At 31.6% G+C, this 15,927-nt stretch overlaps 2 protein-coding genes across 2 annotated transcripts in view; both read left to right on the top strand.

Moving 5' to 3' along the window:
- Positions 1 to 13,042, top strand: part of LOC114339286 (protein masquerade) — a 42,698-nt gene extending 29,656 nt beyond the window's left edge. Inside the window, exon 9 of the mRNA XM_028289912.2 lies at positions 10,660 to 13,042. Within this exon, the coding sequence (XP_028145713.2) occupies positions 10,660 to 10,982 (323 nt within the window). The 3' untranslated portion in view covers positions 10,983 to 13,042. The remainder of the gene's footprint in view (positions 1 to 10,659) is intronic.
- On the top strand, positions 8,738 to 10,061 carry LOC114339288 (uncharacterized). The gene is made up of 2 exons (XM_050663385.1): positions 8,738 to 8,839; positions 9,155 to 10,061. The coding sequence occupies exon 2, from the start codon at positions 9,265 to 9,267 to the stop codon at positions 9,697 to 9,699; it is 435 nt and encodes a 144-aa protein (XP_050519342.1). The 5' UTR covers positions 8,738 to 8,839; positions 9,155 to 9,264; the 3' UTR covers positions 9,700 to 10,061.
- Positions 13,043 to 15,927: the final 2,885 nt, after the last annotated feature.

Here is a 15,927-nt window from a genome sequence, read left to right as displayed (position 1 = left end):
ACCATAGCGGCTGGCTGTCAGCAGAAATCGGCTGAGTGGTTGTATCCAGCCGTGATAGGGAAAGCTTAGTAAATCTCTCAGCGGCTGGCTTCCAGCGGTGACGTCTGACAGCTACTGCTGGCTCAGCTGTCCAGCCGCTGTGGTCGTCCGAACGCACCCATTGCCGTAATTTATTTTTGGAGGTGCGTTTTTTCTGTCACATACAATCTTATGCGTTAGAATGAAATCGAAAAACTGTGACGCACTGAAAGATGCTCATGAGAAAAAGCATAACTACTTCCCAAAACAACATAAATATCTGTAAATTTGTTTGAAGTAAATGGTCGATATAAAGGGGCCTACTTCTTATGGCCGCCTAGGGCCCCATGATGCCTTAAACCGTCACTGACAAAACTGCGAAAGCTTATCCCCGCATTGCAACTGACGTTTATGGAGTAGGTGACTAGCGTCATCTGGCAACTGAAAGGCAAAATTTTCAACCTAATAGAAACATTAATAATATTGAAAAGTATTAAAAATATTACTAAAAGCTTTTTAATTGAAAACTTATTGGTCAATTTCCCTGGTAACACCTCCATGGCTTCTAAAAATTGCAAGCCAGATGGATGCTAAAGCGAAGAAGACAAGAGGGAATTCAAACACTTACAATTCATGACCCCGTCTGTTCAGCTGGTAAATTCCAACGGAAAATGGACCTAGTTACTCAAAGGAGTAAAAACCAATATAAAAATATTAAGTTGTTGATATTTCTTTCATTTGTTATTCGTTTCTTCACACTTTAGCATTATATTCTACTCCTAGTTGCTCAAAGGAGTAAAGACCAATATAAAAATATTAAGTTGTTGATATTTCTTTCATTTGTTATTCGTTTCTTCACCCTTTAGCATTATATTCTACTTGTCTTAAGATCCTTAATATTCTTAATACTTAATTTATAAACAATATCATTTCAAAAAATATTTTAGTCCAGCCCTTATAGTCCATATTTTGTTGTTTTGGTAAATGTTTTCAATAGTTTTTATGATATCTAGGGGAACTCTCTATTATACAGAAGATTGATTACATCTTTGAGTCTTACTCTCTCAAATGCTTTCTTTAAGTCAGTCATGCATACATATAAATGCTGGTCTATTATACTCTATTGATTTCTCAGTAATTTGCTTTATGACGCATATTGCATCTGTACACGATCTTTCAGTACGAAAACCCTGTTGTTCATTTTGCTAAACTTATCCTAGTCCAGAGTAATAAGGATTTTCTCGGGACACTCAAAGATCCAGGTAGCTGACTACTTTTTTAGTTATTGTAGACCTATAGGAAGAAAACCTACCTGTTTCCTGCCTAGAGTTCGCGTCCGTTTTTTAATTATTAACAATTTTGTGCAAAAATCGCGATTTTTTCTATTTTTGCACTCCATTCAATAGCTAAATAGTTAACATAAAATTACAAAATTCAGTTCTTTAGAACATTGAAAACCCTTCAAAATGCCGAGTTTTGAAAGTTAAAAAGTTAATTTGTTGCTACGCAAACTGTAAAATAAGTGAAAATCGTTATTTGTTAATAACTTTTACTAAAACTACCTTAGAACTTTATTGTTTCACCCAAAGTTGGGTATTGGCGTACTTAACAAACCTTTAAAATTTGAGACCGATCCATTAATTAGTTTAAGAGTTATTCTATTTGTTTATCACAGAGACCTTTATTTCGCAATAAGATAAGACAGAAAATAATGAAGATAGGGCAATTCTGCATATGCCAAATGAAAGTAGAAGAGTGATAGTATCAAAATGTATTAAAAAATTCTAATGCCAAATTTTTGAAACTTTGTAGTTTATAAACATTTAGAATAACTTTCGTAGAAACAATCTTTTTATATATTCGAAAAGATAGTATTTATTTTAACACGAATTTTCAAATAAAAAATTTAACCTGGGTTCATTTGGACAAAGTTAGCCATATGTTTTTTTTTAATTCGCAGCTAATTTGTTTATAATAATTAAGGAATCTCATCAATGCCATTTTTAAAGAAGGGGATTTGTATTTTTTCTTAAAAAATTTGCACAATCATTGTACCTTCACAGAACCTCTACGATTTTTCAAAAATGTAGTTCAAACGATTACTAGGGGGAACCTACAAATCTACCGAGTTAAAATACCGAAAAAGCAATTTCAAACGAATATACTTTTCTGTATCTCCGGATCAACTCAATGGATTTTGATCTTTCTTTTTTTAATTTGCATGTAATTTCTACGTACATTACAAATATGCAATTTGTTTATAAATTTATTAATTAGTAAACAGTCTAATTTGTTTAAACAATTCTTGAAAAAATATTTTTTTACAAAAATCTATTGTTTTAATCATAGTATCAATAATGATCACAGAAAAAGGTAAAGTACACTTTAATAAATAAATGATTTTTATTAGATAATTATTTATTGAAGATAATTTATTTATTAAAGTATACATTAACTTTTTCTATGATTAATAACGATAGTATGATTAAAATCATGGATTTTTGGGAAAAAATTATTTTTTCAAAAATTGTTTAAACAAATTAGACTGTTTATTAATTAATACATGTCTACACACATTGCATATTTGTAATGTACAGAAAAATTTCATAAAAATTAAAAAAAAGAACGATCAAAATATATTCAGTAGATCCTGAGATATAGAAAATGATAGTAGTTTTAAGTTGCCTTTTTTAGTTTTTGAACTCGTGCATTTGTTGGCTCCCAGCTCCCCTTTAATTACCACGATTAGTCACCAATTGAACTACATTTTTAAAAACTCGTGTAAAATACCAGCTTTTCTAATATGTAAATTGATTTTTTCTACGGACAATATTTTTAAAGTTATTCTAAATGTTTATAAACTACAAAATATCACAAATTTGGCATTAGGATTTTTGACTATATTAGATAATTTTTGTATCTTTTTTTAGTACATTTTGATAGCATCAATATCTACTTTCATTTGGCATACGCAGCATTGACCTATCTTCATTATTTTCTGTCTTATGTTATTGCAAAATAAAGGTCTCTGGGATAAACAATTAGAATAACTCTTAAACTAATTAATGGATCGGTCTCAAATTTTGTTAAGTACCCCAATACCCAACTTTGGGTGAAACACTAAAGTTTTAAGGCAGTTTTAATAAAAGTTATTAACAAATAACGATTTTCACTTATTTTGCAGTTTGCGTAGCAACAAATTAACTTTTTAAGTTTCAAAAATCGGCATTTTGAAGGTTTTTTAATGTTCTTAAAAATTTAATTTTTTAATTTTATGTCAACTATTTAGATTTGAATGGGGTGCAGAAAATCGAAAAAATCGCGATTTTTACACTAAATTGTTAATAATTAAAAAACGGACGCGAACTCTAGGCAGGAAACAGGTAGGTTTTCTTCCTATAGGTCTACAATAACTAAAAAAGTAGTCAGCTTACTGGATCTTTGAGTGTCCCGAACATGGTCTATTTCTAGTTTATTAAGGCGGGTTGACATTACTAGTGAATAACGAACGTGGCTCACGCTTACGTATTTTGCCCGTGCCATTGTTACATATTTTATTATCTATTTTCAAACTCGAACAGTACATTTGTATCTATGCATTGCATAAATACAAATGTACTGCTCGAGTTTTAAAATACATAATAAAATATCTAACAATAGCACGGGCAAAATACGTAAGCGTGAGCCACGTTCGTTATTCACTAGTAGTGTCAACCCGCCTTTACCCTGGAGTATCCTCTGATTCATCAGTTCCTGTAAAATTTTAGTTGTGAATTTTATGGTAGTGTTTAACAAGTTGATACCTCTATAGTTTTCTCGCTGTTTTTATCTCCTTTTTTGAATAGTAAAATTAGTTCGCTCGTTCTCCTATCTTCCGGCATTTTTTGTGTTTTATGATTTTGTTAATTAATGTTGTTAACTGTTCTGTCATTGCTGCTCCATAGTATTTCAGTAATTCGTTTGGTATTCCGTCTTTATCTGCAGCTTTTCTGTTCTTCAGCTTTTCAAGTGTTTTTCGAACTTCCTGTGTATTTATATTAACTTCTTCATTTGTGGTAATTTCTGATGTTTCCGGTTCTAGCGTCATTTGTTCTTCCTTTGCATAGAGCTTTTTTAGATAGTCAATCCATGTAGGTATCCCTTTTTATGTGTTTTGGTTCTATTAATCCCTTTACCTCCGTTCTTTGACCTCTTATAAAGCGCCATATTTCCTTTTGCAGACCATAAACACCATGTTTTGAAATTTTTTTTTTTTTTTTGAAAAACGTTCCCAGTGATCATTTTTTATTCTTCTTATGAGGTAATGTGTTTCGTTTCTTATTGTCTTATAACAATTATGTTATGCCTCGTGTGTCTTGGTTGACATGTATTTTAAGTAAGCTTTTTTCTTTTCTTTACATTTTTCCTTCACTTCTGTTCTTCTGTACAAAACTGAGGCTGAAGATATTAGACTTAATTAACTATTTTTATCGCCAACCGTCACTAAAGTAATTCATTATTGTACTCATTTGACGCCATTTGCGGCAGTAAAGTAACACTTTATTGTACTGAAAGAAGAATTTTTAACGTTACCTGTCGCGATTAATCAAATTAACTGAGATTGAATGTAAGCGGTCGATGGCAGTAATCGATTATTTATTTGAGTGAACTTAAAATTTATTTACTTTAATTATTAAAAATATTGTACAAAATTTACTTTATTATTAATTAAATTTATGTCAGAAAGTGAAATTCTGTAGTATTTTGCAATTATATTCATAAAACATAAATCAAAACTTTACAGATTTAGTAATTCGGTACTTATTCAATATTGATTACTTGAACAACTATCGATTTAACATCGAAATCGGCCATCATGCAAAAGCATTCTGTCATCGTCATTACTGCCATATAAAATTTTTATTTCGTCTAAAATTAATAAAATTCTTAAATCTTTTAAGTTTTGTATTAATGCAAATATATTATGAAATTGTGTTTTTGTTAATTCGATTATAATATATAGGACGGTGATAGATATTAGTGATAATTTGTTAGCAAATATATTTATTTAGAATTTCTACTATTCATCAAGAGAAAAGCAAATGCACGCGGAAGGCTACAACTTCATAAACAATAACGTAGCTATTAACGGTATTTATAATTTTTGGTATTTTATTTTAAGTGTTAAAATTGGTTTAATATTTAAATAAAAATACAATTAAACTGTTAAAAATATATTTATTTCGTTAAAATTATAATAATATAAGTATAACGTCTTACGTGCGTACCAAGTACACACACTCTTTTTTCATTAGGATGTAATTAAGTAAGTGTTAATGTTTTTTATGATTGGCGATAAAACTTTGTATGCACCACGTCAGTAAAGACTCTTTATCGAACTCGTCTGTTATTCGCCTCGCTCGCTAACGCTCGCTCTGCTCATAATATCAGACTCGTTCGATAAAGAGTAACTTTACTGACTTGGTACATAAATAACTATTAATCCTTAAACGCCCAACCTTTTTTAGGTTCCATGTACGCCCAAGGGTGGGTAAAAAATGTTCACCTCGAAAATAGCTAATATATTTATTGAGAGTTGTTGAAAATGAATTAAACTTAAGAACCTTGTGCTTAATAAACATAGCATATTCTAAAATATTAATATAAACAATTTACAAACCTTACAACTAAATTACAATGTACCGGGTGTCCCAATAAGAATGGCTCTCGGCCAAATCTCAGGAACGGTTTATAGTAGAGCTTTGAAATAAAAAATTTTATAACAAAAGTTGCCTCAGGAAAAGCTTGGAAATTATTTTCATAATTGTGAGTCCACCGCTAGAGGGCGTAATTGAATATCAAAAATAAAAAAATCTAAATTTTACAAAATTTTCCTAATGAAGGGGCACTGGAAATCCGATTATTGTATTCTTCATCAAATTCTGCGCATATTTGATTTAACAAGTTTAACTCTACCTTTGCAAATAAGAGGTGGGGGTGAGTGGGAACCTTGTTATGAAAAAATGGCTGTAAGTCCGGTTCTGCTAAATCAAATTTTGAAAACTGGGTCTTGTTGAAGACAGATCTTTTTCTTCAATGTAAGCGTGATAATTTTGAACCATCCTAATACGTAATAAGCCAGCTGGGAGGCGTTATTTAATTTTTTTCAGAAATCTAGTTTTCTTTGGAAAATATTAAATACAAGTATGCATTTTTAATCATACTTTATAAAATTAGATTAAATTAGCAATAGAATAGCGAAAACCGCATGTCGATACCTTTTGTCTATCTCAAGATATCTCGAGAAACGTGTAAATTTTATACATAACTGTTACTATCATCCGTAAACTAAGTTAATGAAAAGTAGTGTGCTGTGGAAAAAAAAAACAAAATAACATTTTTCAGATGTCAACGTATAAAAATATAATTAATTAAAACAACAATATAAAGAGAAACAATACTATTAAAATTAAATATAACACAGAACAAAAAGAACTACTTAGTGACGACCTAAATATTCAAATTGTTGCCCATCATACACTACTCTAGAATACATTATCCAGAGAATACTAAACGCCATTCAAAGCATATCGAGAGCAGAAATTGAGACTGCTGTTCAATCTACTCTTGAAAGAGTAAATGTTTGCAACGAATATGATGGGCAAAAATTTGAACGTTTATGTCATCACTAAATAGTTGTTTTTATTTCTTTGTAATAGGGCTTTTCAACGCTTCTCATTTGTTTCGAGCCTCTGTCATATGCCGTATAATCCGTGTATAATATTAATATACGAGATATGAACGAGGCTCGAAACAAATGAGAAGCGTTGAAAAGACCTAATATACGTTGACAGCTGGAAAATGTTTCTTTGTTGTCTCCATAGCACACTACTTTTAATGAATTATTTCGTTTACCGGTGACAGTAACAGTTATGTTTTTAAATTTACACGTTTTGTAAGATATCTCGAGATAGAAAAAAGGTATTAACATGCGGTTTTCGCTATTCTGTTGCTAATTTTGTCTAATTTTGTAATATGGTATTAAAAATGCATGTTTGTATTTAATATTTTCCAAAGAACACTAGATTTCTGAAAAAAATTAAATAACGCCTTCTAGCTGGCATATTACTCAGTAAGTTGGTTCGAAATCATAACTTTTACATTGACGAAAAAGATCTGTCTTCAACAAGACCAAGTTTGCAAAATTTGATTAAGCAGAACCGGACTCACAGCCAGTTTTTCATAACAAGGTTCCCACTCACCCCCACCTCTTATTTCCAAAGGTAGACCTAAACTTGTCAAATCAAATATGCGTAGAATTTTATGAAGAATACGACGATCGGATTTCCAGTGCCCCTTCATTAGGAAAATTTTGTAAAATTTAGATTTTTGAATTTTTGATATTCAATTACGCCCTCTAGCGGTGGTCCCACAATTATGAAAATAATTTCCAGGCTTTTCCTGAGGCAAATTTTGTTATAAAATTTTTTATTTCGAAGCTCTACTATAAACGGTTCCTGAGATATGGCCGAGAGCCATTCTTATTGGGACACCCGGTACATCAAAATTAACATACCTGTAAAAGCCAGTAATTCAGATTTGTCGATTTTCTCCACATTCTTCCTTTCAACCTCCTCATTGGCGGATAATTATGTAGATTATGTAATTATACGTCGATAAATCTATGGGGTTATCTTCCTAGCAACGAGAAATTATATAGAAACCTATAGTAACAAGTTTTACCAAGGGATTACTTTTTATGCCCACCCATATTTAACTCAATATTTATTTTCAAAAATATCGGTAGAACCAAATTAACATTCGATAAAGGGCTATCTTTTTAATAATAAATATTTTTTTTTTAATTTTTTAAACACGTAATAAATATGTTACAAGAGAATACGCATTAGGTGGACATTTTGTACCCACCCTTGGGCGTTTAAGGGTTAATGGGAAATAAGCCACAATTTTACTAAAAAATGATTTTATTAACGTTTCGACGTCCAAATCGGATGCCGTTGTCGAAATACAAAAAATATTAATGAATTAAACAAAAATGTTGTTGCTTAGTAAAAAACTCTTCTAATAATTTATTTAATCTGACTCATTTATACCGGCAATTCAGACATATATTATAAGTACATACATTTTAAAGTAGAGGACTTTAAAATGATATTGCCAATATTTATTATGAGTTGCGTTCCTGTGACGACTTTACTGAAACATAGTTAATTCGATTACATGAAATCAACCCCAACCCAAGAATATACGTCACAAAAAAATCATAGTTTGTAATATATCTTTAAAAAGACATCCACATTCTGACCTTAACATGTACATATGTTATTTATGAGTAATTTTACTGTCACCGTTGAATGTGGTTGTCTTTTTAAAGACATATCACATGCTATGATTTTTTTGTGACGGATATTCCTGGGTTGGGGTTGATTTCATGTAATCGAATGAACTATCTTTCAGTAAAGTCGTCCCAGGAACGCAACTCATAAATATTGGCAAAATAATTTTAAAGTCTTCTACTTTAACCCTTAACTTGACAATGTGTATCTTAATACACACCTATTTTAGATTTTTTTTTACAAAGTTTAACCCTCCAAATCTGCGTAGATATTGTAATGTGTATTTCGATACACCCCTGTTCTTTGTACAGGTAACTACACTGTTCCAATTTTTATATTTGGCGGGAATAAATTTGTCAACTTTTCATAGGTTAGTTCTGTGACGACCGTTGGCCGGGTTCAATTTACCAACTTTTCCCAAGATAACGGTAGTTTTCGTGGCGATTTGTAAAGTTATTTTAATTCTGTGAATAAAATCGAATAAGGTAAGCATTGTCCTTTAGTAATATGTCAATAGTTTCGTAATTTAGAAGTTTGATAAAATGTGAGCTTCGTCTAAAAAACATGTGTATTTAAATTCACATCGCCAATAACACGAACAACAATAAATGTGAATTTAAATACACACTGCTCGTTTTAGACCATTCAAATAAGAACGACTAGTAATAGGTGTCCAGGGTAGTACTCGTTGAATTGTTAACTGTATAAAATTAATATATTTTGTGATTTTATTTAAATGTATTCCAATAAGTTTTAGTAATGGGCGCTGGGTATTAGTTTCAAGTTCGTCTTTGTTTCAGATTATGGCTTCCAACAGAACAAAGAGAATATATAGGTTTGTGAGTATAATATTTTAGTTCCCAATAGAAATATTGACTCCGATATTGAACGTGATAATGAAGAATATATTATGTTACCGTCCGCCCCTTTAGCATATCCTGTAATAGAGGGTGTTGATGACGATGAATTAGAAAATTCATCTAAGTTTAGTATTTTATCGAATATATTGCTCGAAAACGAGGAGATCTTGGAAAACGAAGAAAACAATGAAAAGGTAGAAAATGCAGAAGGTGCTAAAAACAACGAGCTAGATGAGCGTATTGGGTATGTTGTAGATGAAACCTTAGCAGATGAGCTTGATCATAAACCTCTCAATTTAAAAAATAAAAAACAACAACAAAAAGTTCAAAAGAAAAACAAAACCAAGAAAACGAAAATATACAGCTGGACAGAGGAACCTTTTAGCTACCCGGTAGATATTGAAGAGGATAATTTTCAAGTTCCAGACGAGATTTTATCTCCAATTGATTACTTTAAAATGTTTTTTGATGATATAAATTTTTGATGATATAAAAGAACAAAAACTTTAAAACAATTTCTTTTTTCCATAATCGACAGCTTGCTCCGTAAAAATAAAAAACTTGGAAGACCTTCAAATGAGGTCATCGCTGTTCCAAAAAAAGAATAAGAATCATATTTCAACCCCGGCCAGAAGGTGATATAAGATTTGATAATTTCGGACACCTTCCACAATTTTCCACAAAGGGCCGATGTCGCAATTGTGTAAATATCCAAACACATATAAAATGTACGAAATGTGATGTACGTCTTTGTTTTGTGTCAAAACGAAATTGTTTTTACGATTTCCATATGAGCAAGTAATCATTGTAATATTTTTGTTAGTAAAATAAATCAGTACAACCCTGGGTGTTCTTTCATTTTTCCACCTAATTTTAATTTCGAAAACAAGTACTCAAATTGGTAATGTGTATTGTAATACACACATATTGTTTTAGGGTTTCTTGGCGTTGTGCATTCAGATACACACGTACAAATCAAAGTCAAAATTTGTTAAAAAAAAAGTTTATTAGTGAAAATGTATTAATTGACGACCCACTTCAAAAAATAACGTCAGAAATAATTTTTATTTTGCGTATTTCTTGTTTTGCCAAGTTAAGGGTTAAAATGTATGTACTTATATATGTCTGAATTGCTGATATAAATGGGTCAGATTAAATAAATTATTAGAAGAATTTTTTACTAAGCAACAACATTTGTCTTTAATTCATTAATATCTTTTGTATTTTAACAACGGCATCCGATTTGGACGTCGAAACGTTAATTAAATCATTTTTTTAGTAAAATTGTGGCTCATTTCCCATTAAAAATAGTTAATTACAAAAATGCCACAAGAAAATAGCTTCAGAACAACATTAGACTTAATTTTTGCTTAGCTATCTTCGACTCTTATTATTCTGGTGTTTTGTTATCACATATATGTATTAACGAAGTTATTTCCTTTTAGCTGGTCCAATTCCACTGAAAGTGAGAGAAGCAGAAATTCCGATCGTGAGCGATGCAGAATGCATAAGGAAGATAAATGCCGTAACAGAGAAAATTTTTATTCTCCCGGCAAGTAGTTTTTGCGCGGGAGGCGAAGAAGGAAATGACGCGTGTCAAGGTGATGGTGGGGGGCCGTTAGTATGTCAAGACGACGGGTTCTATGAATTAGCAGGACTCGTTTCATGGGGATTTGGTTGTGGAAGACTCGATGTTCCAGGTGTATATGTTAAAGTTTCTTCATTTATTGGTTGGGTTAATCAAATCATTAGTGTTAATAATTTATAATTCTTATTAATAGAAACTGAACCAAAAATATTCGTCGAGATATATTTTGTTTTAGATATATTTCACTCGAACAGTTTGACTGACAGTGTCCCTTGAACATTGTTTTCTTCGTAATTTTGAACTAATTGTGTAATTGATACGATCTAGTTTAAAAAACGGAGTGATGTTTGTATATGTCACGATGCATACGATATTAAACATACACTAAACACCAAAATTAACGCACCACCTTAAAAACGGAACATATTTACTGTCTCGAATTTCCTAAACCTGTTGTCCGATTTGAGTGAGTTTTTAGTGTTTTCTCCTCAAAGTTCGGAACACCCTGTGAAATATTTTAGCGTATATAAAATATTGAAATTAAAACTCAACTGTAGCCTTAGGCTTTCTTAACATTCTGCTTTCTGATTCATTCACTTATGTTGGATAATAAAAAAGTTAGGTACTTTAACAACTAGCAACGTTCTTCTTCAATACAGGGTGTTTCTAAATAAGTGCGACAAACTTTAAGGGGTCATTCTGCATGAAAAATAATGACCGTTTGCTTTATAAACATATGTCCGCAAATGCTTCGTTTCCGAGATATGAGCTGTTTATTTTCTTACAAATTGACAATTTATTTATTGCTCTAAAACCGGTTGAGATATGCAAATGAAATTTGGTAGGTTTTCAGAGATAGTTATTGCGCATTTATTGACATGCAATTAAGAATTTTTTATTCACCATTGGCGTGCATACGGGTAATATGACTCGTATGTACGCCAATGGCGAATATAAAATTCTTAATTGTATGTCAAAAAATGCGCAATAACTACTTCCTATAATCTACTAAATTTCATTTGCATCTCTCAACTGGTTTTAGCGCAATAAATAAATCGTCAGTTTGTAAGAAAAACTTCTACATCCCATATCTCGGAAACACCCTGTGAAATATTTTAGCGTATATAAAATATTGAAATTAAAACTCAACTGTAGCCTTAGGCTTTCTTAACATTCTGCTTTTTGATTCATTCACTTATGTTGGATAATAAAAAAGTTAGGTACTTTAACAACTAGCAACGTTCTTCTTCAATACAGGGTGTTTCTAAATAAGTGCGACAAACTTTAAGGGGTCATTCTGCATGAAAAATAATGACCGTTTGCTTTATAAACATATGTCCGCAAATGCTTCGTTTCCGAGATATGAGCTGTTTATTTTCTTACAAATTGACAATTTATTTATTGCTCTAAAACCGGTTGAGATATGCAAATGAAATTTGGTAGGTTTTCAGAGATAGTTATTGCGCATTTATTGACATGCAATTAATAACGAATATAAAATTCTTAATTGTATGTCAAAAAATGCGCAATAACTACTTCCTATACCTAACCTACTAAATTTCATTTGCATCTCTTAACTGGGTTTAGAGCAATAAATAAATCATCAGTTTGTAAAAAAAATTCTACATCCCATATCTCGGAAACGAAGCATTTTTGGACATATGTTTATAAAGCAAACGTTCATTATTTTTTCATGCAGAATTACCATTTAAAGTTTGTCGCACTTATTTAGAAACACCCTGTATTGATGAAGAACCTTGCTAGTTGTTAAAGTAACTAACTTTTTTATTATCCAACGCAAGAGAATAAATCAAAACGCAAAATGTTAAGAAAGGCGAAGGCTACAGTTGAGTTTTAATTTCAAGATTTTATATACGCTAGAATATTCCACAGGTGGTTCCGAACTTTAAGGAAAAACCACAATATCATTGTTACACCCAGTATACAATGATACTTACCGGTTTAGTAACAATATTATTACATCGATATTCTTGAAGAACAAAGCTATAACATACTAAAAAAATCACTCAAGTCGGACAAGTTTAGGAAATTCGAGACATCAAAAATTTCCCATTTTTAAGGTAGTGCGTTAATTTTGCTGCTCAGTGTATATCGAAACGAGTGGAATAATACTTGTAAATAGTAACTATAAAATTTAAAATTAATTTTAGAAATTGTTACCAAATAAGTATTGTTATAATAAATTTTTGTATGGCAATAATATATTAATTTCTTAATGATTATGATTTTTGTCTCTTCCGATATCCTCACGAACGTTATTCAAACCAGAGAGAATAGAAATAGAACCAAAAGTATTTTAAGACCAGCCGAGATAAAACCTTTGAGCAGTATAAAGGATAGCTGCTCTTACGGCAGTTTTCACAATGTAAAGGTTGCCTTGTTCTTAGGGTTCCTCCTCATTTCTTGAGCTCTTGTCAAATCCATATCATGTTGCACATATTCAATATTACATCTACGCCAATCTCGCCTGTTGGTCCTTTCCTACGCCAATCCCTGAGTCTTTTTGTTTCTTAGTTGTAAAATGATTGGTCCTCCCTCTCTGTATGTTTCTTGTGTTTTGAGACTGATGCCTCTTTTGAAGTGTATCTGTATAATTGAGGGGACCAGACGTAAAAGGGTTTAAGTGCAGTTTTGATAGTTCTGAGATAAATCTTCAAAGTTGTTTGAGTTTTATAAATTCTAGAAGTCATTAAACTAAAATATGTCCAGTGTATAATGTACTATAAAATGATAAAAATTAAAGGGTATATTATTATTATTACTCTGACTATTTCCTTCCTTTTTCAATTATTAAAAAAATGTACTTGAATCGGTACATGGTGTTGATAAATTTTACGGGTAAAACGGTTCAAGGGCAGATTTTAACTACATAATTACTAATCATTTTTGTCCCAGCTGTTATCCACATTTTAACTACAACTGGCACGTTGCATAATACTTAATTAGTCTTCAAAATTGGTCACAAATCTAATATTTATTTACTTGAAATTAATCCTGTATTAACATGTGTTTACACATTACAGAATACTAAAAATAGTTTTGTGGTAAAATGGTTCAAGCGCACTTAAACCCGTTTATTACTATTTTTTTTTACAGAATACTAAAAATTGTTTTGCGGTAAAACGGTTCAAGCGCACGGTTAAACCTGTTTACTACCAAAACAAACTGCAATTGTTTTCAGTGAACTAGATGTAATGGCGATAGATGGAGAAATATGCTTAAATCGTTTTACCATCAAGCTCTAATACCATTTAAGTATGGGAATCTATACTTAGAGTAAAATTTTAAAAAAGTGCACTTAAACGCTTTTACTTCTAACCAGAGGCGTGCGGTCCATGGAAGCGGGGGAAGCGCCGCTTCCCTATTATATACTTCGATATAACAAAATACATTATTAACTAATATTTAATTATCAAAAATTTTCCCCAATCCCAGTAATCTACATATTATTACCTAGGCAATAGGCATTGAAAAATATTAAAAATTAATCGCATAGGAAGGAACTCAATATGCACTATGCACACAATTCAACTACTCGGTCCACCCCTGACAGAAGCGCATCTCAAAATCGCCGCTTGTCATGCAGTTGTCCCATATAAAAATTGGTCAGGGTTCAATGACGGCACCCACTAGTCGCGCGAATATTGGTACCCTGCAGAAGCGATCGTTCGATCGCCTTCCAAGAGTGGGATGCTCTGACTGTTACTGCTTCTAAGGGGTGCTTAGGTACATACATTCGCTTAAAGAATATTTCGATTTAAATTTTTTGCAGAGATTTTTCCTTTTACTGATCTTTTATTTGACATTTTACAGATGAAGTCAATTGACATTGCATTTTGTATAAGACAAATTGATGACTTTATTAATACGATAATTAAAAACCGAGAGCAGTTTAAAAATATTTCGGATAAAACTGAAAATATGGGGTTTGAACAAGAAAGAAAAAGAATGAAGATTGATAATGTCAACAACAGAGAGACCTTTTGATAACATTCCACAAAAAATGAATTTTCGCTTTCAAAACTTTAACGAATTAAAATTTGTAGAATTATAAGTATAATATATTCTTATTTAATATTTCTAATTATAATTCATCAAAATTTCCCACAGAGGAATTTATTTCACTACGATTAAATAATGAAAATATTTTGATATGCCAGCTTTGCATTATAAGTTAAGTGTTGTTTATGAAACAACTCACATTAGTGATAAAGATATACTCAGAAACCTGGGTATTTCTTATAACTACTGGTTTAAAAAAGTCTCTGTGTGAAGTGTTGTGTTGTGTGAATTACCTACTACAAACTATCCCAGTCACAAGTGCATCAGTTGAACGAAGTTTTTCAGTATTAAAATGCATTAAAAGTTTTACAAGAAATTCAACAAGCGAAGACAGACTTTACAAGTCCATTGAAAAAGACCGAATTCAACAATTATCAGAAGTTGATAGAAGAATAGAGCTCAAGTATAAATAAGTGTCATATTGTTGAAAGTTGTGTGTTGTGGAAAATGCCTCGGAATTAAAAAAAAAAACATTTAAATAGATCTCTTCTTTAGGAAACGAAGCCCGGAGCGAGGACTTAAGGCCCGAGCAAGCAATACAGATCAATGATAGGTCACTATAGTCACTAGAAATAGCGGCAATAGAGTGCCACACGCATTGATCGGGGTAAGATTTAGTGTGTGACTCCTTGTACCCAGGACGTCTCACATAAGCACTTTGCTGATAGAGAGCCCCTATAGCGCATCAGAGTGTTATCAGGTGGGAAGTGGCTCGACCCTCGACCCTTAAGAAAATATTTTTATATCCTTATTGAATCGCTTCCCCTTTAGAAAAAGTCACCGCACGCCACTGCCTAACCCCCTCAATTCTGAGCAGTAATTTTTTCAGATCTCTGCAATGCTCTCTATGTCGGTTTGTATTTCTCCATTATGGTCTTAAATGGCTTGAATTCTCGGGCCAAAATGATTTTCATGGTAATTTAGATGTTGATCCAGTTCTAGACACACGTTACTTATATGGTTCTTTCCTGCTTAGCTCCTCTATTTCTTGAGTGTTGCTTGAATGTTGCTGTTTATTTCATTCCATGTTTTATTTTTTCTC

Source organism: Diabrotica virgifera, chromosome 10 (assembly GCF_917563875.1).
Source record: "Diabrotica virgifera virgifera chromosome 10, PGI_DIABVI_V3a".
Classification (NCBI taxonomy): Eukaryota; Metazoa; Arthropoda; class Insecta; order Coleoptera; family Chrysomelidae; genus Diabrotica; species Diabrotica virgifera.
Note: the sequence above shows the minus strand (reverse complement) of the source record. Positions and strands in the feature narration are given on the sequence as shown.

What these genes read in the sequence shown, in the direction of transcription:
- LOC114339288 (XM_050663385.1), top strand. Translation starts at nt 9,265, where the DNA reads ATGTTACCGTCCGCCCCTTTAGCATATCCTGTAATAGAGGGTGTTGAT.